General features: G+C 49.4%; 1 protein-coding gene and 1 pseudogene across 4 annotated transcripts; both read left to right on the top strand.

The window, feature by feature from the left end:
• Positions 1–355: 355 nt before the first annotated feature.
• DNPEP (aspartyl aminopeptidase) lies at positions 356–18,251 on the top strand. Of its 4 annotated transcripts, none has more exons than XM_066281101.1 (15): positions 356–458; positions 1,050–1,143; positions 1,230–1,318; positions 1,431–1,544; positions 1,778–1,903; positions 2,070–2,200; positions 2,490–2,565; positions 2,808–2,915; positions 3,633–3,710; positions 4,942–5,025; positions 5,929–6,089; positions 6,835–6,874; positions 6,969–7,070; positions 16,479–16,646; positions 17,022–18,250. In XM_066281101.1, exons 1-15 carry the CDS (start codon positions 453–455, stop codon positions 17,070–17,072), a joined length of 1,428 nt encoding a protein of 475 aa, XP_066137198.1. In that variant the 5' UTR covers positions 356–452; the 3' UTR covers positions 17,073–18,250. The 4 variants fall into 4 exon arrangements, with proteins under 4 accessions (XP_066137198.1, XP_066137201.1, XP_066137200.1 ...); XM_066281104.1 differs by lacking the exon at positions 356–458 and adding an exon at positions 848–912 and having other exon boundaries at positions 17,022–18,251; XM_066281103.1 differs by lacking the exon at positions 356–458 and adding an exon at positions 865–961 and having other exon boundaries at positions 17,022–18,251.
• LOC136338539 (TIP41-like protein) lies at positions 8,659–9,797 on the top strand (annotated as a pseudogene).
• Positions 18,252–27,387: the final 9,136 nt, after the last annotated feature.

Here is a 27,387-nt window from a genome sequence, read left to right on the forward strand (position 1 = left end):
AGCGACGCTTTTCCTGATCTCTGGCCTGTCTTTGCAAGAAGTGGTTTCCCCCTACCTGTTCGCTTATCCGCGGGTTGGGAGAATCCAATAAACGGGAATGGCCGACGCCTTTAGACTCCGCGTTCTCTGTGGTCTGCCGGAATCCACTGCGACCCTGCCTGGCCTGGACCACCAGCATTACAGCATTACACACAGGGTGCCTGTGGCGAGAGAGAGCACTTCGTACAGTATTCACCCGACTAGGTGAGCTGGCCCGTCGAGTTCTTTTCTCAGACTTTCCGACCTCCAGGAGGGATGGGGGCGCTGGTCGGCTGTCCTAGCACCTCCGGTGCGGCAGAGGGCCCCCGCCATCGCCACGGAGGGCGCGGAGGAGGCGGGGCGGCCCCTGCGCCCAAGTGGGGGCTGGTCCAGCGCGGAGCCTGGGCGAGTAGTCTAACCCACAGGTCCGGCAAATGCAGGTAGGTCACCAGCCCCCGCCCTGTTCGAATTTGTCCCATACCCACCCCAGCTCCGGCCGGGGCCCAAGCTCAGCAGCACTCTGGGGTGGGGGCCGCACCCATCCCAAAGCGAAACCGAAAGTGCGGGCCCGGGCGACTTGACCTTCCTGCGGTTGGGAAGGGGTGGCGTGCGAGAGACTGGGTGAGGGTGGGGTGCGGGGGGTGTGTGGAGGGGCATTCCTTGGAGAACAGGGCTTTAATTCCGGAAAGAGGACACGCACGTGGTGCGGACCGGCTTGGGAGCTCAGAATTGGGACGCGATCGGGATGGGGATTTCTCAGCCGGGCGGGCACGTAGGGGTGGGACCTAAGGGGCCGGGCTAAGGGTCAGGGGGCGTGGCGTGTGGACGAGCTGGGCGGGGATCACTGCTAGGGTTGTGATACTTTTTCTCGAGAGCCCGTTTCAGCCGAGAGAGGTTAGACCGGCGCGTTCATCGCTCCGTGGGGCAAGGGGAGGAAGCAGGGGTAAGGGGAGGTGGGCCTTGGAGCGGTCACTTTGGGGAGTTGGGGTAGGTAGAAGTCCCCGGAGCCTCTGAGCGCTCTACTCCCCTAGGTGGCCATGAACGGCATGGCCCGCAAAGAGGCTGTGCAGGCTGCGGCCCGGGAGCTCCTCAAGTTCGTGAACCGAAGCCCCTCTCCTTTCCACGGTAAGTGACCAGGGCAGAGGAGGAGGCTGGGGACTGGTGTGCCCCTTACCGGCTCCCATCGCTGTGAGCTGTTTCTTTCCCTACAGTTGTGGCTGAGTGTCGCAGCCGCCTCCTCCAGGCTGGCTTCCGTGAACTCAAGGAGACAGAGACTTGGGATATCAAGCCTGAGAGCAAGGTACTAGGGGTGGGGTGGGGACCAAAAGGCAGGTCCCTAGGGTGGGGTTCAAAGTCCTATGTGCCAGCTGGCTGGCTAATCCAATTCAACACACCCCCCCTACCACCACCAGTACTTCCTGACCAGGAACTCTTCCACCATCATCGCTTTTGCTGTGGGAGGCCAGTATGTTCCTGGCAATGGGTTCAGCCTCATTGGTGCCCATACAGACAGCCCCTGCCTTCGGGTAAGGAACTGGGTCTATGCTGGGGGAGGGGGAGTGCTGGGGGAGGGGGTGCGGAACAGGGCAGAAGAGATCCTGGAGGCAGCACTCTCTGGAGTAGAGAAGAAGGCTCATCGCTGTCTTCCTCCACACTTTGGGCCCTTCTGTCATTAGTATTCATTCTGTTGCTTAGCTTGTGAACAGTCTCCAAATCATGTCATGCCTTCTGATTTCTCATTCCCCATCTTCATGCTCAGGTGAAACGGCGATCTCGCCGCAGCCAGGTGGGCTTCCAGCAGGTTGGTGTGGAGACCTACGGTGGTGGGATCTGGAGCACCTGGTTTGACCGTGACTTGACCTTGGCTGGACGTGTCATTGTCAAGGTAGTGACTGGGCTTGAACCTAGGAGGTACCTGTGGAGAGCCCCCTTGGGGAAGGGGTGTAGGGGCAGTCCAGGTCAGAGGACCACCTTGGTTAATTTGTGCCAAGTGGGGGCTTTAATCGACTGTGTTGGAGGCACCCCAGCTGACCAGGCCTGGTTGACCACAGTGCCCTACCTCAGACCTGTTGGAGCAGCGGCTGGTGCACATAGAGCGGCCCATTCTTCGCATCCCGCACCTGGCCATCCATCTGCAGCGAAACATCAATGAGAACTTTGGGCCCAACATGGAGATGCACTTGTGAGACTGGGGCAAGGGCTGTGGTGACTGGGCTGGATGGGATGTGGCAGCAGGTTATGGAACGGGCCCCAGTGGGATCTAGGAGAGTACTACCTAATGGTAACTACAGTCAAGTTCCACTCCTGGGACCCAGTTGATGTCCAAGGACCCTTACTACTCTGCCTTTTGGGGATGAGCTAGGAATTGAAGGGCAAGGGTCCCCATCAGGAGATGCCTGAGCTCAGGGGTGTCCCACCCTGCCGTGCCCTGCAGCCCTCTCCACAGCTCCTCATTGTGTGTCTCTCCGCAGAGTCCCCATTCTTGCCACAGCGATCCAGGAGGAGCTGGAGAAGGGGACTCCTGAGCCAGGGCCTGTCAATGTTGCAGTAAGGCAGTCCCCCTGCACACGGGGAGGGCCGGGTGTTGCAGTAAGGCAGTCCCCTTGCGCACGGGGAGGGCTGGGTGTTGCAGTAAGGCAGTCCCCCTGCGCACGGGGAGGGCTGGGTGTTGCAGTAAGGCAGTCCCCTGCGCACGGGGAGGGTTGGGCAGATGGGGAAGGGGCCGGTCCTCTGAGAAGGGAGAGGAGGGGCGGAGCAGAACCTCTCCCCAGCACCCTTCTGCCCTGCAGGATGACCGGCACCACTCGGTCCTCATGGCGCTTCTCTGCGGCCATCTGGGGCTGAGCCCCGAGGACATCCTGGAGATGGAGCTCTGCCTTGCAGACACCCAGCCTGCGGTGAGGAATGGCTGCAACAACTTGTGTGGGGGGACCTCGGGGGTCCCAGCCTGTGCAGTGTGTCTGTCCCCTGAGGCGCTCATCACCTCTGCCAGTGCCTGTCACTTCCGTTTCTGTTCCTCCCAGTGAGACACCATCCACCGCTGCCTCCAGGGCTCTGGTTCTCAAACATGGCAGTTTCTCACTCTCGACCTGCCTCCCTGGACTCTGTGGGGCCTGGGAACCCGTTTTTCCACAGATTCCCTTGGAGTTTCTACTACCGGTGCCCTGTCTGCTGTGACCCTCCCTGGCTCTGAGCCTCTGAGGGCAAAGGCCTACCCTTTCCCTGGAGTCTGCCCTCATGTCCCTCCCCGTTGCTGACCGTCGCTAAGGTCTTAGATGTTCAAACCCATTTGAACGTGCACTAAGTTTGTGCCTTGGCTGGTCTCCTTTGTTTATTTCCTTAGCTGTACTTGTGATCATTCAGATCCTTCCTTTTCCTGTCCCCATAGGAACTGGTCAGGAGCGACAGGCCTGCAACTTCTTGTCCCTCAGCTCCGGCCCCGCCCTGCCCCATTCTTCACCCAGCCCTGCAAAACAGTATTATAGTCCTGAGCCAGAGGTCAGGGAGAGGCTGTGCAAGGAACCAAAGAACTAGCTCAGGCCTTTGAGAGCAGGGAAAAGCAGGTGAGTTGGGATGAGGTTTTAAAGGTCAGGCTGGCTGTCCTGTCTTTCTAGGTGCTGGGTGGTGCCTATGAGGAGTTCATCTTTGCCCCTCGACTGGATAATCTGCACAGCTGCTTTTGTGCCCTGCAGGTGAGGAGCTGGGGCACCCCAGCACCAGCAGAGACGGGATGTTGGGGCCCCGAGCTCCAATAAGTCATGAGACAGCTGTTGGCCACCCCTCCAGTTTGCTGATGCTGTGGACCAGGGGGAGGGGCCTAAAGGCTACAGCCTCAGCACCATTTCTCTAGGCTCTATCCTTGCACTGGTCTGGAGGCTGGGCTGCAGTGGGGAAGGCGGAGAGGTTTAGGGCACCATGGTGTCTCGTCTTATCCCTGCTCCTGCTGTCTCTCTAAGTCAGCCGTCTCGTCCAGGGAAGGGCCTTCACCAATCAGGCAGTGTCATCTGACTCCCTCTGCTCCCCACCCCCCAGGCTTAAACCCACCCAGCCTTCTCTCTGTGCCGTGGGGTCTCGGGGGGATGGTCTCTTTTTCTCCTAGCCACCTTGCTATTCCCGCCTTCTCTCTTACTCTCGCCCCTCCCTCTGCTCTTTTCGTACCTCTCCTTTTCCTCCCCATTTTGTTGTTTTTAAAGAGAGAGAGGGAAGAGAGAAAGTGAGAAACATCAACTCATAGTTGCTTCACTTTAATTGTTGATTGATTGCTTCTCTTATGTCCCTTGGCCGGGAGCTCAAGCCAAGCCAGTGACCCCTCGCTCAAGCCAGTGACCTTGGGATAATGTCAGTGAGCCCACGCTCAAGCTAGCGACCTTCCACTCAAGCTGGTGACCTCAGGGTTTCAAACCGAGGCCCTCAGTTTTCCAGGTCAACATTCCATCCACTGTGCTACCACTGGTCAGGCCCCATCTTGTTCTTAGAGACAGGCTTGCGGGTGTAATGGAGACCAGAGCCAGAGCTGGGATTTGCACTCATTTCTACCACCAGCCAGCTAGTCGTGTCACCTTGATGTAGCCACAGTCACACCCTTGGACCTTGATATTTTCACTGAAGCTGATTAGTTTGCATGATCTGTGTGGTTCTTTTGACTTTATGGGATTCTCAGCCCTTCCCTTCTGTCTTACACATCCACCTGCCTTTTGCATGAGAAGGTGTAGGAAACCCAAAGCGTGGCTTCTCCCGTCCCAGAGGGCCCTGCCCCCTCTCCAGTCAGTGCCCTCAGAGATGCAGGCCAGTGAAAGCACAAGCCTGCTGCGCTGTGGCCATGACAACAGCAGGGGGAGGGATGGGCACCTCCAAGGTGCTGGTGGACTAAGTTATGGAAGCAGGAGGGGTGAGGATGATGTCCTTGATCCCTCCCCAAACCAGGCCTTGATCGAGTCCTGTGCAGCCCCTGCCTCTCTGGCCGCGGACTCCCACGTGCGCATGATCGCCCTCTACGACAATGAAGAGGTACGCGGCGGGCTCAGGGGCGTCTCCCATGGCCCGCGGGATTCAGGCACCTGCTGGGAGCCAGCCAGAGAGACACCACCTCTTTTTCCTGAGCTCTTGGTCCCTTCTGACTTAGCATTCATCTGCCTCCAGTGTGAAATATCTCCCATATTTCTCTGTGTGCCACCCAGACACAAAGCCCCAGGGCTCAGCATGTGTTCGGGTGTTTTCTTAGATGCTGTATCAGAACTTGAACAGTTAGATAGTTCTCTCTCATGTAACTGCACAGGTCAGAATTAGCATTCAGAACAGGTTTCTGCCATCCTGAACGAAGGGCTTCCATCTCAGGATCCAGGGCGGCTGTTCCAGCTCGTGCCATCTCATCTGTACTGAGTTAGTGGGAAGGGAGAAAAGGGCCCAGGGGGGTACGTGCCCATCCTTTTAAAGGCATGGCCCGAAGGTGGCATCCGTCACTGCCTACACTCCACAGAACTTAGCATGGCCGTGTGTAGCTTCAAGGGAAGCTAGGAGTGTCATCTGTACCAGAAGTCGTGCCTGGCTAGAGCTTGGGTGTTCTGTATAGAAGACAGCATGGACACTTGGAGTCTCTGTCACGTGCATAAAAGATTGACCTTTGTGATAGGCAGCTGTGCTGAGCCCTAGTTACAAGGGCCAAGGGAAAAGGAAGTCTGGGGAATGGGGTGCGAGGGCAGTACGAGAAGCCAACTAGGAAGTTGTTTCTGCCCCAGAGATGACTGAGGATTAGTTTGACCCCAGCCCACCATCAGGTCTTGGTGACGAAAGGTTGGGCAAGTTGCTGGTGCACCCTGCATTTTTGCCCACTGACTCAGTGGGGTCCTGGGCCAGTGTGGGCATTGGGCCCCTCAGCCCAGACCCCAATAGCCAGGTCTCTGCTGTTGCCAGGTGGGGTCTGAGAGTGCCCAGGGGGCGCACTCACTGCTGACGGAGTTGGTGCTGCGGCGGATCTCGGCCTCCCCCCAGCACCTGACGGCCTTTGAGGAAGCCATACCCAAGTCCTACATGATCAGCGCGGACATGGCCCATGCTGTGCACCCCAACTACCTGTGAGTGCCGTGCTGGGCCCATGGCCACACAGTCTTCACACAGCCGGAGGCCTGGCACAGCCCTGGCCCCAGCCTCCCCCCTCCCCCTCCCCCATTCAACCAGGAGGATCAGTGAGGACTTCCTTTTTTTTTTTTTTTTTTTTTGTATTTTTCCAAAGTGAGAAGTGGGGAGGCAATCATACAGACTCCCGCATGTGACTGACTGGGATCCACCCGGTATGCCCACCAGGGGGTGATGCTCTACCCATCTGGGGCACTGCTCCGTTGCAACCAGAGCCATTCTAGCGCCTGAGGCAGAGGCTATGGAGCCGTCCTCAGCACCCAGGCCAACTTTGCTATAGTGGAGCCTTGGCTGTAGGAGGGAAAGAGAGAGACGGAGAGGGGGAGGGGTGGAGAAGCAGATGGGCACTTCTCCTGTGTGCCCTGGCCAGGAATCAATCCTGGGACTTCCGCATGGCAGGCCAACACTCTACCACTGAGCCAACCAGCCAGGGCCAGGACTTCCTTTTGACTGCTCCAAGGCCAAGCTTGATCAGAGTGTGTAATGCCTAAACCAGGTGTGTTGAATAGGCTCTCTCTACAAACTCATTACCATAGACCAGAGGCTCCCTAGAACACTGTTCGGCATAACTCGGGTCTTGCCAGGCTGGTGGGAAAGCACACTGTGATGTCTGCTGTGGGAGAAGTGGGTGTGGCGGGTCCAGCTCCGGTTTGCCATCCATTGTCCTTAAACTGTCTCTTCCAGGGACAAGCATGAGGAGAACCACCGGCCCTTATTCCACAAGGTGAGGTGCTCCTGTTTCTTCCTCGGGGCTTGTCATCGGGGCTGCATCTGGGTCTGAGCTCAGCTTACCCTCAGTGCCTGGTTCCCTCTCCCAGGGCCCTGTGATCAAGGTGAACAGCAAGCAGCGCTATGCCTCGAATGCGGTTTCAGAGGCCTTGATCCGCAGGGTGGCCAACAACGTCGGCGTGCCTCTGCAGGTGAGGGCAGGCCCTGCCTGGGAAGGGGCGATGGAGGGGGCAGGGGGCACAAGCACATGGGCCCCCGATGAGAGGGGCACATGGTAGACAGCTTTTAGTGGAGGGAGACCCAGAAGAGGGAGGAGAACAGGTTTTGGATATAGGCAGAGCTGGGATTAATGCTGATTCTGTCGTGGCACTACCCCTGTGACCTTGGGCTAGTCTCCCAATTTGCCTGAGTCTGTTTCTGCGCCTGTAAAATGGGGCTGATAACGAGGCCTGTCCTGCTGGATTTCTCTGAGGATTAAAGGCATAGTGTGTTCGTGGCACATGGTGGGTTAGTCCCGCCCTCTTCCCATCCAGCCCTCCCAGGCCCCCTGTGTCCCGTACACACCCTGGGGGTTTCCATAGAGGGACTTCAGGGCTGGGCAGTTGGAACTCCCAACTGTTTATTTTCATTCTTCCCTTGACGATGGCCCGTCAAGTCATAGGTATAGGGCTAGATGCAGGCACACCGCGGAGACATTGTGGGTTTGGTTTTAGACTCCTGCAATAAAGTGAACATCACAATGTAGGTATTCATATGAATTTTTTAGTTTCACAGTGCATGTAAAAGTTATGTTTACACTGTATTCTAGTCCACTAAGTGTGCTATAACCTTATGTCTCAAAAATTACTCTATGTACCTTAATTTAAAAGTACTTTATTGCTAAAAAAATGCTGTCATCTGAGCCTTCAGCAAACTGTGCTCTTTTTTTCTGCTGGAGGGTCTTACCTCTGTGTTGATGGCTGCTGACTGATCAGGGCGCTGGCTGATGAAGGTGGGGTGGGTGCCTGGCAAGTTCTTAAAATAATACAACAGTGAAGTTTGCCACATCAATTGACTCTTTTAGGAATGATAGCTCGGTTGCAATGATGTATTACTGTTTGGTAGCATTTTACCCACAGCATAACTTCTTTCAAAATTAGAGTCAGTCCTCTTAAACTCTGTTGCTAGCTGCTTCATCAGTCAAGTCTGTGTAATACTCTGAATCCTTTGTGGTCGTTTCAGCAGTCTTCACAGCATCTTCAGTAGTAAATTTTATCTCTAGAAGCCCCTCTCTTTGCTCATCCTTGACAGCAACTCCTCATCCACTAAAGCTTTATAATAAGATTGCCATGGTTCAGGCACATCTTCAGGCTCCATTGCTAATTCTAGTTCTCCTGCTGTTTCCACTACATCTGTAGTTACTTCCTCCACCAAAGTCTTAAACCCCTTAAAGTCATCTGTGACGGTTGGAATCAACTTCTTCCAAACCGTTAATGTTGATATTATGACCACTTCCCATTAATCACAAATGTTCCTAATGCATCTAGAATGGTGAATCCTTTCCATTGGTTTTTTTGTTTTTTGTTTTTTTGTGACATAGAGAGAGGGACAGATAGGGGCAGGTAGGCAGGAAGGGAGAGAGATAAGAAGCATCAATTCTTCGTTGCAATTCCTTAGTCTCCTTAGTTGTTCATTGATTGCTTTCTCATATGTGCCTTGACCGGAGGGGCTACAGCACAGTGAGTGACTCTTTGCTCAAGCCAGCGACCTTGGGCTCAAGCCAGCGACCATAGGGTCATGTCTGTGATCCCACGGTCAAGCCAGTGACCCCGCACTCAGGCCAGTGAGCCCCTGCTCAAGCCGGATGAGCCCGCACTCAAGCCGGTGACCTCAGGGTTTCCAACCTGGATCCTTGGTGTCCCAGACCAACGCTCTATCCACTGTTACCACCACCCGGTCAGGCTCTATTGGTTTTCAATGGACTTTTCCTAAATCCATCAGAGGAACCACTGTTTATGGCAGCTGTAGCCTTACAAAATATATTTCTTAAATAATTAGACTTGTAAATCAAAATTACTCTTTGATCCATGGGGCTGCAGAATGGATGTCGTGTTAACAGGCATGAAAACGTGAATCTCTTTGTGTATCTCTCCATGAGGGCTGTTGAGTGACCAGGCACGTTGTCAATAAGCAGTAATGTGTTGAGGTATGGGGTGGGGCCAGGCAAAGTAACAGCTCAGAAGCCAAGGGGGCCGCCACCGGGGCTCAGGCCTGTTCCGCGCAGCCCATGTGGCCCCGCCTTGGCCATGATGATCCGCGGCCTCCAGAGCAGCCACCAGGACTTCCTCCTGGGGCCCTGAAAGCTGATGGCGACCAAGACCCACGTCATGAAGTCCGCGGATGTGGAGAAGTTAGCTGACGAAATACATATGCCGACTCTCCCAAGAATAATGTGTGGAGGCAAGTTTGTAAGAATCCAGCATGGTTCTGGCTTTGGGATTGAGTTCAGTGCTATAGGTCCCTTAAGATGTGTAAGCATCTCCCAAGGAACGCTTGCAGTAGTCTGTGCGGAAAAGCGGCAGCAGAGCCAGAAGGAAGGCGAACGCCCGAGGCGGTGAGGAAACCATGTGGCTGTACGTACGTGGCGGGTTATAAAGGAGCAGTACATACTTGAAGAACCACTCAAGTTAAAGGCTGTGCCTACGACAGATCATGTAGATACGGAGAAAGCGAAAGCCAGAGAACAGACTAACTGTTTTTGAAGTTCTGTTTGAGGATGAACTTAGTGATCATGGAGTTTCAAGCCTAAGTGTGAAAATTAGAGTAAATACCTTCTAGCTTTTTCCTGCTGTTGCAGTTTTTCTGAGAATTGATGAAGTGCTTATCGGAATGGATGACATAGACCTAACCATGAGGCTGATGAGACCTATATGTTACAAGACTAGACACCACAAGAGAGCAAATGTGCTCATTTAATGGGTGTTTCATCTTCCTTCTTCATGGAACCTAATGAAATACCACAGTATTTACTGATCAAGGAGGCAGGGTTTTTTTTTGTTTTTTTTTTTACAGAGACAGAGTCAGACAGGAACAGACAGACAGAAACAGACAGTTGAGAAGCATCAATCATTAGTTTTTCGTTGAGCATTGCGACACCTTAGTTGTTCATTGATTGCTTTCTCATATGTGCCTTGACTGTGGGCCTTCAGCAGACCGAGTAACCGCTTGCTGGAGCCAGCGACCTTGGGTCCAAGCTGGTGAGCCTTTTGTTCAAACCAGATGAGCCTGCGCTCAAGCTAGTGACCTCGGGGTCTCGAACCTGGGTCCTCCGCGTCCCAGTCTGACGCTCTATCCACTGCGCCACCGCCTGGTCAGGCAAGGAGGCAGTTTTTGAGAAGCTAATATTTCCAGAAAGAATTGATCCTAACCCTGCAGACTCACAAGAAAATGCACCTGTGGAATAGAATGTGATCTACCCTATGCTGACCATGGAATCTGATGGCAATCTTGGCTCTGTGGACGGGGGTATTTTTATTATCGGAATTATCAGTCTTGTCTGTGTGCAGATTTTCTGTAGAATTAAAGGGAAAAATAAAATATTGTTGCAGGCAGGTTCCATTCTGCTGTTTGTACTGTCTGTCTTCAAATTCATATTACAGATTTTGTTTCCTAGAGTTAGCAATGGTGTTATTTCACAGAAACAGAAGAAATATTTCAAAAATTTATATGGAACCACAAAAGACCCTGGATAGCCATAGCAATCATGAGAAAGAAGAACAGTCTACAGCCACCACCCTGAATGTGCCTGGTCTCATCTGATCTTGGAAGCTAAGCAGGTCAGGCCTGGTTAGTACTTAGATGGGAGAAAGAAGAACAAAGTTGGAGGAATCACACTACCTATATCAAACGTTACTACCAGGCCCTAGTATTCAAAACAGGATGGTACCGGCATAAAAACAGACATATAGAGCAATGGAACAGAATCAAGAGCCCAGAAATAAAGCCACACCTTTTTATGGACAATTAACATTTGACAAAGGCGACAAAAACTTAAAATGGAATAAAGCTGGTCTGCTCAATAAATGGTGTTGGGAAAATCGGACAGACATGCAAAAAAAAAAAAAAAAAAGCTACATCATACACAAGAATTCAAAATGGATTAAAGACTTAACATGTTAGAGTGAAGACCATAAAAATCATAAAAGAAACATAGGCAGTAAAATCTTGGACATCTCTCAAAGCAATATTTTTTTCTGATAGATCTTCTTGGGCAAGGAAAACAAAAAAATTAAAACAAAAACTGCATTAAACTAAACAATTTCTTTGACATTAAAGGAAACCAACAACAAAATGAAAAGACAATGCACTGAACATACTTGCCAATGATATGTCTGATAAGGAGTTAAATCCAAAATTTATAAAAAAACGTATACAACTCAACACATACACAAAACAATTAAAAAATGGGCACAGAACCTGAATAGACACTTCTCCAAAGAGGACATACAGATAGCCAATAGACATTTTGAAATGAGGCTCAGTGTCACTAATTAAAGATATGTACATTAAAACCACAATGAGCCTGACCAAGTGGTGGCGCAGTGGATGGAGCATTGGACTGGGATGTGGAGGACCCAGGTTCGAGACCCTGAGATTGCCAGCTTGAGCGTGGGCTCATCTGGTTTGAGCAAAGCTCACCAGCTTGGACCCAAGGTCACTAGCTCAAGCAAGGGGTTACTTGGTCTGCTGAAGGCCCACAGTCAAGGCACAAATGAGAAAGCAATCTAATGAACAACTAAGGTGTCGCAATGAAAAACTGATGATTGATGCTTTTCATCTCTCTCCATTCCTTTCTGTCTGTCCCTATCTATCCTTCTCTGACTCTCTGTCTCTGTAAAAATAAATAAAAAATAAAAAAACCACAACGAGATATCACCTCACACCTGTCAAAATGACTTATCAAGACATCAACAAATATCAAGAAATCAACAAACTGCATGTATTGGTGAGGATGTGGAGCAAGGGGAGCGAACCCTCCTGCACTGCTGGTGGGAATACAGACTGGTGCAGCCACTGTGGAAACAGTATGGAGAGTCCTCAAATTAAAAATTCAACTGTCTTGGCCCTGGCCGGTTGGCTCAGTGGTAGAGTGTCAACCTGGCATGCAGAAGTCCCGGGTTCGATTCCCGGCCAGGGCACACAGGAGAAGCACCCATCTGCTTCTCCACCCCTCCCCCTCTCCTTCCTCTCTGTCTCTCTCTTCCCCTCCCACAGCCGAGGCTCCATTGGAGCAAAGATGGCCCGGTCGCTGGGGATGGCTCCTTGGCCTCTGCCTCAGACGCTAGAGTGGCTCTGGTCTCGACAGAGCAATGCCCCGGAGGGGCAAAGCATCACCCCCTGGTGGGCAGAGCGTAGCCCCTGGTGGGCGTGCCAGGTGGATCCCGGTCGGGCACATGCGGGAGTCTGTCTGACTGTCTCTCCCCGTTTCCAGCTTCAGAAAAATGCAGAAAAAAAAATTCAACTGTCTTATCAATCCCACTTCTGGGAATACCTCTGAGGAAACCTAAAACACTAATTTGAAAGAGTATATGCACCCCTGTGTTCATTGTAGCATTACGGTGGTACCTTGAGATACGAACAGACCAACATGAATTTTTTTAAAGATATGAGCTGCAACTCGGTTCGTACTTTTGTTCGAGATCCTAGCGAAATTCCGAGATACGAGTCATGATTCAGGAAGCTGCCGCCAGTTGACACGTTGGCGCACGGGTCCAGTATCAGCAGATTGATATATGAGTTGACTGACTTACAAGCTCGGTTACAGAATGAATTAAATTTGTATCTCAAGGTACCACTGTACTTAAAATAGTTAAGATTTTGGAAGCAGCCCAAGTGCCCACCAGATGAATGGGTAAAAGAGCTGCGGTACATTTCAGAATGGTGAACGAGCACTGGTTTCATCTTAAGTCACCAGCTGCGTTAGCCCCTAACAAGAGAGTCAGCCTTGCCTGACCTGTGATAGTGCAGTGGATGGACAAGCGTCGACCTGAGATGTTGAGGTTGTTGGTTTGAAACCCTGGGCTTACCCGGTCAAGGCACATACGGGAAGCAACTACTACGAGTTAATGCTTCCTGCTTCTTCCCAACCCTTTCTCCTCTCTCTTCTCTCTAAAAATCAACTAATAAATAAAATCTAAAATTAAAAAAAAAAAAGTCAGCCTGTCTTTTTTTTTTTTTCAGAGAGAGAGTGAGTCAGAGGGAGGGATAGACGGGGACAGACAGGAACAGAGAGAGATGAGAAGCATCAATAATTAGTTTTTCGGCCCTGGCCGGTTGGCTCAGCGGTAGAGCGTCGGCCTGGCGTGTGGGGGACCTGGGTTCGATTCCCGGCCAGGGCACGTGGGAGAAGCGCCCATTTGCTTTTCCACCCCCCCCCTTCCTCTCTGTCTCTCTCTTCCCCTCCCGCAGCCAAGGCTCCATTGGAGCAAGGATGGCCCGGGCGCTGGGGATGGCTCCTTGGCCTCTGCCCCGGGTGCTGGAGTGGCTCTGGTCTCAGCAGGGCGACGCCCCGGAGGGGCAGATCATCGCCCCCTGGTGGACGTGCCGGGTGGATCCTGGTCGGGCGCATGCGGGAGTCTGTCTGACTGTCTCTCCCCGTTTCCAGCTTCAGAAAAATACAAAAAAAAAAAAAAAATTAGTTTTTCATTGTGCGTTGCAACACCTTAGTTGTTCATTGACTGCTTTCTCATATGTGCCTTGACTGCGGGCCTTCAGCAGACCGAGTAACTCCTTGCTGGAGCCAGCGACCTTGGGTTCAAGCTGGTGGGCTTGCTCAAACCAGATGAGCCCGCGCTCAAGCTGGCGACCTCGGGGTCTCGAACCTGGGTCCTCTGCATCCCAGTCCGACGCTCTATCCACTGCGCCACCACCTGGTTAGGCTCAGCCTGTCTTTTGAAGTCAGGCATTGACTTCTCTAGTTAGGAAAAACTTAGATAGCTTCTTCCAAAATAAGCTGTTCTGTCTACACTGAAAATCTTGTTTATTGTAGCCACCTTCACTACTTACTAGATCTCCCAGGTAACTTGTTTCAGCTTGCACTTTCATGTTACAGAGACAGCTTCTTTCCTTCAACCTCATGAACCAACCTCTGCTCGCTTCAGACTTCTCTGTAGCCCCCTCGCTCTTTCAGCCTTCACAGAACTGAGGACAGGGCCTTTCTCTGGGTTAGGCTCTAGTTTAAGGGAATGTTGTGGCTGGTTTAATCTTCTGTGCAGACTACTAAAACATTATTTGTGTGTTCACTGGAGTAGCATGTTTTATTTCCTTCAAGAACTTTCCCTTGGTATTCCAACGTGGCTAATTGGTGCAGGAGGCCTAGCGTTGACCTCTCTTGGCTTCCGACATGCCTTTCTCACTAAGCTTAATCATTTCTACCTTTTGATTTAAAGCGAGAGACATGCGACTCTTGCTTTTACTTGAACACTTCAAAGCTATTGTAGCGTTGTTGATTGGCCTCGTTTCAACAGTTTGTGTCTCAGGGAATAAGGAGACCCCCAGAGAGGGAGCGAGGGAACAGGACACGTGTCGGTTCAATTTGCCACCGTGTATGGGCACGGTGTGTGGTGACCCAAAACAATTAACAGTAACATCGAAGATCACTGGTCACAGGTCACCAGGACAAGTATTATGATCATGAAAAAGCTTGAAGTTTTGTGATTGTTTGACCAAAACGGCGTGACACCGAGACACAAAGTGAGCCAGTGCTATTGGGGAAATGACAATAGATTTGTTCAATCCAGGGTTGCTACAAACTTTCATGTGTATAAAAACAGTAAAGACCTCCCCCCTCGTAATATCAATATCTGGAATGCAGTAGGTGAGAAGTATGCCTTTGTAAGAAGGTAGGTAGGTAGGTAGGTAGGTGGGTGGGTGGGTGGGGGCAGGAAGTATAGGTGAGTCCGTGTCCTGGCCAGAAGGGATGAGTGCAGAGGCTCCCATCAGGGCACGAGTGAGCTTGGGGTGTCTGGAGGGAGCAGAGGCCGGACTAGAGCTGGGGGGGCGCTGGGGCGGGAACTCCATCCAGCCCAGTCTTGCAGGACCCCCTAGGGCCTCCAGTGGTCGGCACACTCATTAGTCAACAGAGCTAAATATCAGCGGTACAACTATTGAAACTTCTTTTGAGAGCCAAATTCTTTAAACTCAAACTATATAGGTAGGTACATTCCTTATTGAGGTAGCGCCCACACGTGGTGTTTTGTGCAAGAGCCACACTCAAGGGGCCAGTGAGCGCAGTGTGCCGACCAGGGCCCTAGGCCATGGAGAGCTGTTTGCATTTCCTGCTAAGACATTGTGGAATTTTTCTTTAATAACTTATGGCATGCCTGACCAGGCGGTGGCGCAGTGGATAGAGTGTTGGACTGGGATGCAGAGGACCCAGGTTCGAGACCCCGAGGTTGCCAGCTTGAGTGCGGACTCATCTGGTTTGAGCAAAAGCCCACCAGCTTGAACCCAAGGTCGCTGGCTCCAGCAAGGGGTTACTCAGTCTGCTGAAGGCCCACGGTCAAGGCACATATGAGAAAGCAATCAATGAACAACTAAGGTGTTGCAATGCGCAATGAAAAACTAATGATTGATGCTTCTCATCTCTCCTTTCCTGTCTGTCCCTGTCTATCCCTCTCTCTGACTCTCTCTCTGTTTCTGTAAAAAATAAATTAAAAAAAAAACAACTTATGGCAAAAGTAGGACATGTGTACTTGAGAAAATGAGGAAACACAAACGAAAATAACACATGGATCCCCAGAGATGTGTGTATGCCCTTCCAGATTGTCTCCTATGCATGTACTTAACACTTTTTTTAAAAAAGAAATCATGTCTTTTTGGCTCCTTCTTGTCACTCAGTACTCTTCCCCTTTCTATTTCAGTACACTTTTTAGTAACTTTGGATCTCATCTCATGCGCTGATCATTTTCAGTTTGCCCCGGTTATCCCAAAAATATTCTCTACAGTCTGTTGAGTTCGTGATTCTATTTTTCTTTACACTACATCTTGATATATGACATGATTTTCTTACTTTTCTACCAGAATATAAAGACACTATACACTGCTCACAAATATTAGGGGATATTTCAAAATGAATATAAAGCTATAAAATATCCTCTAGTTTTTGTGACCAGTATAGTTTTAAAATGCCAATAGCAGTATTTTTTAAAACACTGCAATCACAGAATGGTTTTTTTTTGTGTGTGTGTGTGTAGCGGTGGGGGGTGGTGAGTGCATGTTAAGCAGGAGGGTGGCAGAAAAGATACATTTTTTTTTTTTAATTCCCCTGCCTGCTGTGTGGGGGATGGATTCTTTATGGGAGGCGAGGTGATGGGAGCTGGGACGAGGGTGGTAGGGTAGATGGAGAGAATAGGACCGATTCAGAATATACCATACTATCCTCTGGGCCTCCCATTGAGTGTCGGTTTTGTGATTTTATGCGGGTCACACCCACTCTCCGAGGGGGTAGAAGTGGACCATCTGCCAGGCCCCTTCAGCCTGGCATTTGTAAGGTGACTTCCTCCTTGGCCTTACGGAGCACAGACTACATGTTGCTCATACACCTCTTTGCCTCTCGCCAGGACCTCATGGTCCGGAATGACTCCCCCTGCGGGACCACCATTGGACCTATCTTGGCTTCTCGGCTGGGGCTGCGGGTGCTGGATTTAGGCAGCCCCCAGCTGGCCATGCACTCCATCCGGGAGACCGCCTGCACCTCAGGAGTGCTCCAGACCATCACCCTCTTCAAGGTGACTCCCACCGCACCATCTGCACCCACCGCCGGGGCTGCCCCCCCCCCCCCCCCCCCCCCGTGCCTGGACTGGTTGCTGGGGCAACATCGCCATCACTAAGTGGCTGGCCCAGGTGATGGGGCTGGTGCTCTTGTTGCTACCCTGTAGAAAAGGAAGGCCCCCACTCTTCTCAAGGCTCAGGGGCCCTGGTCAGCCCCTGGGAATAATAAGGGGACAGAACAGGGAGCAGGGGTGGGAAGACCGGGGCAATTGTCAAGTGTGGGGGAAGCAGCCGGGCTTCTCTTGCTGGGGCTTGTGTTGGCGGCAGGGGGGTGGTGCAGACCCTCGTCTGGCTGCCACTGACTCCAAATCCCGTGCTGTCTCCCCTTTTAGGGCTTCTTTGAGCTGTACCCTTCTCTGAGCCGCAACCTCTTAGTGGATTGAGGCCTCTTGGAAAGACTTCCCTTGTACTGGAGAGGGGAGGTTCTCCGCTGAGCTGAAGCTGGATTATTAAAGTGGATTTTTCACTCAAAACCCTTCTGTTGTGCTTGTTTGGCGAGGGGAGGGGCGGAGGGTCAGCCTGGCTTTAACCTCTGGAACCAGAGCAGAGGGGAGGTTGGGGTGCAAGTAGAGGAGACCACCACTCCTGGGAGCTTGTGGAGGCCTGGCTTCCGATCTCTCTTCCTTAAGCTCACACCTGGAGTGGGCGAAGGGTGGGTGGGTCGCCAGTGGGAACCTCCTTTCTCCCATCCGCAGTCCTCCCTCTGGGAAGTGGCCTCACTGCTCTTCCCTACTTGCATTCCCAGAGTAGCCCTGAAGCCCAGCTCAGCCTTCGGGTCTCAGCGCTCAGCACCGCCTGAAGGAGTTGCCACCCTCCATGCTCCCTCCTGCCCTCCCCGGCACCACCACCATGGGCACCAGCACGGCAGAGAGAAGGCAGTCTGGGCTTCAGCACCACCCTTCAGCATCCGGTCCACTTCTCAGCAGCGGCTGCCATCACTTGATTGCTGATATACAGGGGTGGGCAAAGTAGGGTTAGAGTTGTGAGTACATGAAACAGTTTATTCTTGTACCAGTATTTATTAATTCTTGTATCATTTGTATTACAATGGCAGACCTGTTTTTGCCCAGCCTTTATTAGTAGGAAGAACAATTATCAGTAAAAGAATCAAAATAGGAAAAGTCACAGTCTCCTTATAAACTGTTTCATCAAAATAATCGTGTTAACTGGTGTTTTCCCAATTTGTAGGATAGGAATATAAAATTTTTTTTTGCATATTTACAGTTTTTTTTTTTTAATTTTCTTATTTATTCATTTTAGAGAGGAGAGGGAGAGACAGAGAGAGAGAAGGGAGGGGAGCTGGAAGCATCAACTCCCATATGTGCCTTGACCAGGCAAGCCCAGGGTTTTGAACCAGCGACCTCAGTATTTCCAGGTTGACGCTTTATCCACTGCGCCACCACAGGTCAGGCCCAGTTTTCTTTTCTTTTTTTTTTTTTTTTTTTAATAATAATTTTATTTTTTTAATGGGGTGACATCAATAAATCAGGATACATATATTCAAAAATAACAAGTCCAGGTTATCTTGTCGTTCAATTATGTTGCATACCCACCACCCAAAGTCAGATTGTCCTCTGTCACCTTCTATCTTGTTTTCTTTGTGCCCCTCCCCACCCCCTATCCCTCTCCCATTCCCCTCTCCCCCCCGGAACCACCACACTCTTATCAATGTCTCTTAGTTTCACTATTATGTCCCACCTACGTATGGAATAATACAGTTCCTGTTTTTTCTGATTTACTTATTTCGCTTCGTATAATGTTATCAAGATCCCACCATTTTGCTGTAAATGTTCCGATGTCATCATTTCTTATGGCTGAGTAGTATTCCATAGTGTATATGTGCCACATCTTCTTTATCCAGTCATCTATTGCAGGCCCAGTTTTCTTAACATCATTTAATAAAGTTGTCTTTATCCCATTGTATATTCTTATCTCCTTTGTCATAGATTATTTGACCATACAGATGTGGGTTTATTTTTGGGCTCTCTGGTCTGTTACATTGATCTATATGTCTGTTTTTATGCCAGAATAATGCCACTTTGATTACTGTAGTCTAGTAGTATAGTTTGATATCAAGTAGCACAATACCTCTTACTTTGTTCTTTTTTCTCAAGATTACTGTGGTCATTAGGAGTTTTTGTGGTACCATATAAATTTTTATTTTTATTTATTTATTTTTACAGACAGAGTTAGAGAGAGGGATAGATGGGAACAGACAGACGGGAATGGAGAGAGATGAGAAGCATCAATCATCAGTTTTTCGTTGTGACACCTTAGTTGTTCATTGATTGCTTTCTCATATGTGCTTTGACCGCAGGCCTTCAGCAGACCGAGTAACCCCTTGATCGAGCCAGTGATCTTAGGTCCAAGCTGGTGAGCTTTGCTCAAACCAGATGAGCCCGTGCTCAAGCTGGTGACCTTGGGGTCCTTCCGCATCCCAGTCCAACACTCTATCCACTGTGCCACCGCCTAGTCAGGCGGAATATAAAAATTTTTATATAAATATGCCATTTATGTTTTTTTAAACAATATGTTCATAAAACAATAATAATGCTTGTGGGCTTTCAAATACATATAATTAAACTAGATGATCACAATAGCATAAAACTTGGAAGAGGCCAGTAGGTTCAAGTGTACTAAGGTTCTTGCACCGTCCAGGAAGAGGACAGAATCAGCTAATACTAGACATTGAGGTCAAGGATACCTATTGTAATTTTTAGGTAAATTACTAAAAGAATATTAAGAGTATATAGCTCCTGTTATGGGTTGAATTGTGTCCCCCAAAAAGATGTTAAAATTCTAATCCTGGCACCTGTCCATGTGATTGTATTTAGAAATAGGGTGTTGGCAAATAATCAAGATGAGGTCATTAGGGTGGGTACTAATTCAGTATGACTGTGTCTATAGAAAGGGGGATTTTGGACACAGGGACATGCACAGAGAAGAAGATAGGAAGACATGGGGGATGTCATGTGAAAATGGGTTGGAGGGATGCATCTGCAAGCCAAGGAATGCCAGCAATGATTAGCAAACCACCAGAAGCTAGGAAGAAGCAAGCAGGATTCCCCTACCGGAGTCAGAGGAGCTTGACCTTTCCAAAACCTGAATTTTGAAATTCTACCCTCTGCAACTGTTAAGACAATGAATGTCTATTGTTGTAAACCAGTGGTAGTCAACCTGGTCCCTACCACCCACTAGTGGGCGTTCCAGCTTTCATGGTGGGCCATAGCGGAGCAACCAAAGTATAAATAAAAAGATAGATTTAACTATAGTAAGTTGTTTTATAAAGATTTATTCTGCCAAACTTAGCGAAAATCCAACATAAAGTACTTGGTAAGTAATTATTATTATATGCTTTAACTTGCTATAACTCTGCTTTATAAATTTTATAAATTAAAGTTACTTCCCTACTTTATAAATCACCATTACTGTGGAACCGGTGGGTGGTTAGAAAATTTTACTACTAACAGAGATACAGAAGTGGGCGGTAGGTATAAAAAGGTTGAGCTACCCCTGAACCATCTAGTTTGGTGCTTTGTTACAGTAGCCCTGGGAAACTAATACAACTCCAAACTAATTGAGTGGGGAGATGGGATAATAAAAATAATTGGTCCCTTCTGCAATTTCACTTCCAATGGTTCAGCAAAACCCTGTTATGTATATATATGTGAGTAGTATCAAATAGTAAAGTGGATCGACTCTAGGTAAAAAGAAGTATGGCTTTTAGATGGAGAGATGATCGGTGTTCACTGTACTAGTCTTTTAAGTTTTTTGTATGTTGCAACATTTTTATATTAAAAATGAGATAATTTTTTTCCCGAGAGAGACAGAGAGACAGGGACAGACAGACAGGAAGGGAGAGAAATGAGAAACACCAATGCATAGTTGTGGCACCTTAGTTGTTCATTGATTGCTTTCTCATATGTGCCTTGACAGGGACTTCAGCCGAGCCAGTGACCCCTGGCTCAAACCAGCGACCTTGGGCTCAAGCCAGCAACCATGGGGCCATATCTATGATCAAAATGTGGGGATAATTTTAAAAATTAAATCCGAAAGGAGGAGAGAAATGAGAAAAAAGAGGTGAAGTAAAAGAAAGCATTCAATAAGATGGCAGACTGAAATCCAAATATATCTAAGTATAACATTCTGAATAAGTAGATTAATTATATCTCGAGGGTGTTATTTAAAAAAAAAAGTAAGTGAACTACATAGTTTCGTTAAAATACAAAGGTTGAAAAAAAATACAAAGGTTGTCAGACTCAATATAAAAAACTGATAGTTGTTTACAAGTGGTAAACCTAAAACAGGAAGATAGAAAAGGTTGCCAAAATGTTACTATAAATGTTGCTATTTTTAAATTCCACAATTTTCATATATGGAACCATATGTGTTTGGTTTTTTCACCGCCTTAACTTGGCAGGCTTTTTTTGATCAATGTAATATATTTTTCTTTTTTCTTTTTTCTTTTTTTTTTGTACTTAAGTTGGAAACGGGGATGCAGTCAGACAGACTCCCGCATGCACCCAACCGGGATCCACCCAGCATGCCCACCAGGGGGCGATGCTCTGCCCATCTGGGGCGTCACTCTGCCACAATCAGAGCCATTCTAGCACCTGAGGCAGAGGCCACAGAACCATCCTCAGCGCCCGGGCCATCTTTGCTCCAATGGAGCCTCGGCTGCGGAGGGGAAGAGAGAGACAGAAAGGAAGGAGAGGGGGAGGGGTGGAGAAGCAGATGGGCGCTTCTCCTGTGTGCCCTGGCTGGGAATCGAACCCGGGACTCCTGCACGCCAGGCCTACGCTCTACCACTGAGCCAACCGGCCAAGGCCTGATCAATGTAATATTTTTGAGATATTTTTGTGTTGTGTGTGGAAACAGTTCTCTTTTATCACTAAATAATATTACTTTATGTGAATATTCTATGATTTTTAATCCATTCTCTGATGATAACATTTAGGTTGCTTCCAATGTTTGGCTCTGATGAATAAAGCTCCTAGGAACATTCTTATGGGCAAAATATAGTATTTGAACAGGCACTTTATAAAAAAGGAACTCCAAATGATCACTAAATACATGAAAATATGTGCTACTTCATCAGAGAAATATTAAGTTGATTTGTGAAATTGTATTTGACCATTTTGACCCACAAATTGACAATTTCATATGATTTAACTTAACACAAATTAAACATGATAAGACGCTACTACACACTTATAATAGTAGCTAAAATATTAAAATCTAAAAACACCTAGTGTTGGTGAGGAGGCGGAGCAACAAGACCTCCCATACGGTGTCAGGAGGAGTGTAAATCCACAACAGCTGAGGACCTCAGTTTGGCATTATCCTCACTGACCCAGCCATTCCACTCTAGGTGTACACCCTTAGATTCGCATGGGTGCCAGCAGACATGTGCAAGAATGTTCATCGCAACACTGGTCATTAGAATCCCCTACTGGAAACAACCCAAGGGTCCACAGACAATTCACTGGATAGTGGGAGAGATCCCAGTTTTGTGGGGGCTGAAACACACAATCTGGGGATCCTTTAAGTAGAAGAATATAAAATTACAAATAATTTATCATGGCCCTGGCTGGTTGGCTCAGCGGTAGAGCGTCGGCCTAGCATGCGGAGGACCCGGGTTCGATTCCTGGCCAGGGCACACAGGAGAAGCGCCCATTTGCTTCTCCACCCCTCCGCCGCACCTTCCTCTCTGTCTCTCTCTTCCCCTCCCGCAGCCAAGGCTCCATTGGAGCAAAAATGGCCCGGGCGCTGGGGATGGCTCTGTGGCCTCTGCCTCGGGCGCTAGAGTGGCTCTGGTTGCAACATGGCGATGCCCAGGATGGGCAGAGCATCGCCCCCTGGTGGGCAGAGCGTCACCCCATGGTGGGCGTGCCGGGTGGATCCCGGTCGGGCGCATGCGGGAGTCTGTCTGACTGTCTCTCCCTGTTTCCAGCTTCAGAAAAATACAAAAGAAAATGAAAATAATAATAATAATAATAATTTATCATGAAAGCAAATGTTTAATTAGCATAAGGACAAACATTTAAGGAAGAATTAACACCAGTTCTTCACAAACTCCTCCAAAAAAAAAAAAGATGGGAGAACACCAATATTACCTTGATACCAAAACCGAAAGTCACATGAAAAGAGAAGAAACTCATCTTTTATGACTACAAATGCAAAAATTCTTAACAAACTAGCAAACCAAATTCATCAACAAGTAAAAGGGACTATACACCATCAGAAAGAGGATCTATCCCAGGAATGCAAGCTTGGTTCAACTTATGAGTATTGAACAATGTAATAATACACCATATTAATATAATAAAGGACAAAAACCACATGATCATCTCAGTAGATGCAGAAAAAGCATTTGACAAAATCCAACCTCCTTTCAGGATCAAAATAATTAACAACCAGAAGTAGAAGGGAACTTTCTCAACCTGATAAATGGCGTCTGTGAAACACCCACAGATAACATCACACTTAATAATGAAAGACTGAAAGCCTTCCTCCTAAGATCAGAAGCAAGACAAGGATGTCTGCTGGCCACTTTTAGTTAACATGCTGGAGCTTCCATCCAGGTCAATCAGGCAAGAAAATGTATATATAACAGATTACTTTTGCAAACCATGCTAAACACACTTGCTTATGTGAACACTTTTCTGGGGCTCCTCCCAGAGCCTTGGAAGAGGTCTCTGAAGATGAGGACCCTTGAACCTAAAGGTTTGTCAGCTCCACAGTACGTCCTACTCTGAACCACAATGTAATGTTATCACACAATGGAAGACTATACAGCAATGAAAATGAATAAGTTATAGCTACATTCCACAATACAAGTGATTCTTTAAAATATAATGTTGAACAAAAGAAGTCAAATACAAAATAATACCTATTGTATTGAGTGAGTTGAATAGAGTCTCCCAAAAATTCATGTCTACCTGAAACTTTAGAATGTGTCCTAATTTGGAATTAGGGTTTTACAGATGTCATTAGTTAAGTATCTTGGCCTAGTTTGTGGTGGCTCAGTGGATAAAGCATCAACCTGGAATGCTGAGGTTGTGGGTTCAAAACCCTGGGCATGCTTGGTCAAGGCACATATGGGAGTTGATGCTTCCTGCTCCTCCCTCTGATCTTTCTCTCTCCCCACCCCCATCTCTCTAAAATGAGTAAATAAAAAATAAAAATGAGCCTGACCAGGTGCTGGTGCAGTGGATAGAGCGTTGAACTGGGATGCAGAGGACCCAGGTTCAAAACCCCAAGGTCGCCAGCTTGAGCGTGGGCTCATTCTGCTTGAGTATGGGCTGACCAGCCTGAGCCCAGGGTCACTGGCTTGAGCGTGGGAACATAAACATGATCCCATGGTCACTGGCTTGAAGCCCAAGGTCACTTGCTCTGCTGTAGCCCCCCTCCCATCCCATCAAGGCACATATGAGAAAGCAATCAATGAACAACTAAGGTGCCGCAATGAAGAATTGATGCTTTTCATCTCTCTCCCTTCCTGTCTGTCCCTATCTGTCCCTCTCTCTGACTCCCTCTCTGTCTCTGTCACATAAATAAATAAATAAATAAATAAATAAATAAATAAATAAATAAATAAGTAAATCTTAAAAAATCATGCCCTGGCCATATAGCTTGGTTGGTTGGAGCATCATCCTGAAACACAGAGGTTGCCTGTTTGATCCCCGGTCAGGCACATACAGGAGCATCATCCTGATACACAGAGGTTGCCTGTTTGACCCCGGTCAGGGCACATACAGGAGCAGATCCTGATACACAGAGGTTGCCTGTTTGATCCCGGTCAGGGCACATACAGGAGCATCATCCTGAAACACAGAGGTTGCCTGTTTGATCCCCGGTCAGGCACATACAGGAGCATCATCCTGATACACAGAGGTTGCCTGTTTGATCCCCGGTCAGGGCACATACAGGAGCAGATCCTGATACACAGAGGTTGCCTGTTTGATCCCGGTCAGGGCACATACAGGAGCATCATCCTGAAACACAGAGGTTGCCTGTTTGACCCCGGTCAGGGCACATACAGGAGCAGATCCTGATACACAGAGGTTGCCTGTTTGATCCCGGTCAGGGCACATACAGGAGCATCATCCTGAAACACAGAGGTTGCCTGTTTGATCCCCGGTCAGGCACATACAGGAGCAGATCCTGATACACAGAGGTTGCCTGTTTGATCCCGGTCAGGCACATACAGGAGCAGATCCTGATACACAGAGGTTGCCTGTTTGACCCCGGTCAGGGCACATACAGGAGCAGATCCTGATACACAGAGGTTGCCTGTTTGACCCCGGTCAGGGCACATACAGGAGCATCATCCTGATACACAGAGGTTGCCTGTTTGACCCCGGTCAGGGCACATACAGGAGCAGATCCTGATACACAGAGGTTGCCTGTTTGATCCCGGTCAGGCACATACAGGAGCAGATCCTGATACACAGAGGTTGCCTGTTTGACCCCGGTCAGGGCACATACAGGAGCAGATCCTGATACACAGAGGTTGCCTGTTTGATCCCCGGTCAGGGCACATACAGGAGCAGATCCTGATACACAGAGGTTGCCTGTTTGACCCCGGTCAGGGCACATACAGGAGCAGATCCTGATACACAGAGGTTGCCTGTTTGACCCCGGTCAGGCACATACAGGAGCATCATCCTGATACACAGAGGTTGCCTGTTTGACCCCGGTCAGGCACATACAGGAGCATCATCCTGATACACAGAGGTTGCCTGTTTGATCCCCGGTCAGGCACATACAGGAGCATCATCCTGATACACAGAGGTTGCCTGTTTGACCCCGGTCAGGGCACATACAGGAGCAGATCCTGATACACAGAGGTTGCCTGTTTGACCCCGGTCAGGGCACATACAGGAGCAGATCCTGATACACAGAGGTTGCCTGTTTGACCCCGGTCAGGGCACATACAGGAGCAGATCCTGATACACAGAGGTTGCCTGTTTGACCCCGGTCAGGGCACATACAGGAGCATCATCCTGATACACAGAGGTTGCCTGTTTGACCCCGGTCAGGGCACATACAGGAGCAGATCCTGATACACAGAGGTTGCCTGTTTGATCCCGGTCAGGCACATACAGGAGCAGATCCTGATACACAGAGGTTGCCTGTTTGACCCCGGTCAGGGCACATACAGGAGCAGATCCTGATACACAGAGGTTGCCTGTTTGACCCCGGTCAGGCACATACAGGAGCATCATCCTGATACACAGAGGTTGCCTGTTTGACCCCGGTCAGGCACATACAGGAGCATCATCCTGATACACAGAGGTTGCCTGTTTGATCCCCGGTCAGGCACATACAGGAGCATCATCCTGATACACAGAGGTTGCCTGTTTGACCCCGGTCAGGGCACATACAGGAGCAGATCCTGATACACAGAGGTTGCCTGTTTGACCCCGGTCAGGGCACATACAGGAGCAGATCCTGATACACAGAGGTTGCCTGTTTGACCCCGGTCAGGGCACATACAGGAGCAGATCCTGATACACAGAGGTTGCCTGTTTGACCCCGGTCAGGGCACATACAGGAGCATCATCCTGATACACAGAGGTTGCCTGTTTGACCCCGGTCAGGGCACATACAGGAGCAGATCCTGATACACAGAGGTTGCCTGTTTGATCCCGGTCAGGCACATACAGGAGCAGATCCTGATACACAGAGGTTGCCTGTTTGACCCCGGTCAGGGCCCATACAGGAGCAGATCCTGATACACAGAGGTTGCCTGTTTGATCCCCGGTCAGGGCACATACAGGAGCAGATCCTGATACACAGAGGTTGCCTGTTTGACCCCGGTCAGGGCACATACAGGAGCAGATCCTGATACACAGAGGTTGCCTGTTTGATCCCGGTCAGGCACATACAGGAGCAGATCCTGATACACAGAGGTTGCCTGTTTGATCCCGGTCAGGCACATACAGGAGCAGATCCTGATACACAGAGGTTGCCTGTTTGACCCCGGTCAGGGCACATACAGGAGCAGATCCTGATACAAAGAGGTTGCCTGTTTGATCCCCGGTCAGGGCACATACAGGAGCAGATCCTGATACACAGAGGTTGCCTGTTTGACCCCGGTCAGGGCACATACAGGAGCAGATCCTGATACACAGAGGTTGCCTGTTTGACCCCGGTCAGGGCACATACAGGAGCAGATCCTGATACACAGAGGTTGCCTGTTTGACCCCGGTCAGGGCACATACAGGAGCAGATCCTGATACACAGAGGTTGCCTGTTTGACCCCGGTCAGGGCACATACAGGAGCAGATCCTGATACACAGAGGTTGCCTGTTTGACCCCGGTCAGGGCACATACAGGAGCATCATCCTGATACACAGAGGTTGCCTGTTTGACCCCGGTCAGGGCACATACAGGAGCAGATCCTGATACACAGAGGTTGCCTGTTTGATCCCGGTCAGGCACATACAGGAGCAGATCCTGATACACAGAGGTTGCCTGTTTGACCCCGGTCAGGGCACATACAGGAGCAGATCCTGATACACAGAGGTTGCCTGTTTGACCCCGGTCAGGGCACATACAGGAGCAGATCCTGATACACAGAGGTTGCCTGTTTGACCCCGGTCAGGGCACATACAGGAGCATCATCCTGATACACAGAGGTTGCCTGTTTGACCCCGGTCAGGGCACATACAGGAGCAGATCCTGATACAC

Source organism: Saccopteryx bilineata, chromosome 5 (assembly GCF_036850765.1).
Source record: "Saccopteryx bilineata isolate mSacBil1 chromosome 5, mSacBil1_pri_phased_curated, whole genome shotgun sequence".
In the NCBI taxonomy this organism is placed as follows: domain Eukaryota; kingdom Metazoa; phylum Chordata; class Mammalia; order Chiroptera; family Emballonuridae; genus Saccopteryx; species Saccopteryx bilineata.

Bases quoted from the DNA above. Each gene is read 5' to 3' on its own strand.
- DNPEP (XM_066281101.1), top strand. The intron at 2,566-2,807 runs GTAAGGCAGTCC...TCTGCCCTGCAG, and splicing joins CAGGGCCTGTCAATGTTGCA to GATGACCGGCACCACTCGGT. The intron at 7,071-16,478 runs GTGAGGGCAGGC...GCCTCTCGCCAG, and splicing joins ACGTCGGCGTGCCTCTGCAG to GACCTCATGGTCCGGAATGA.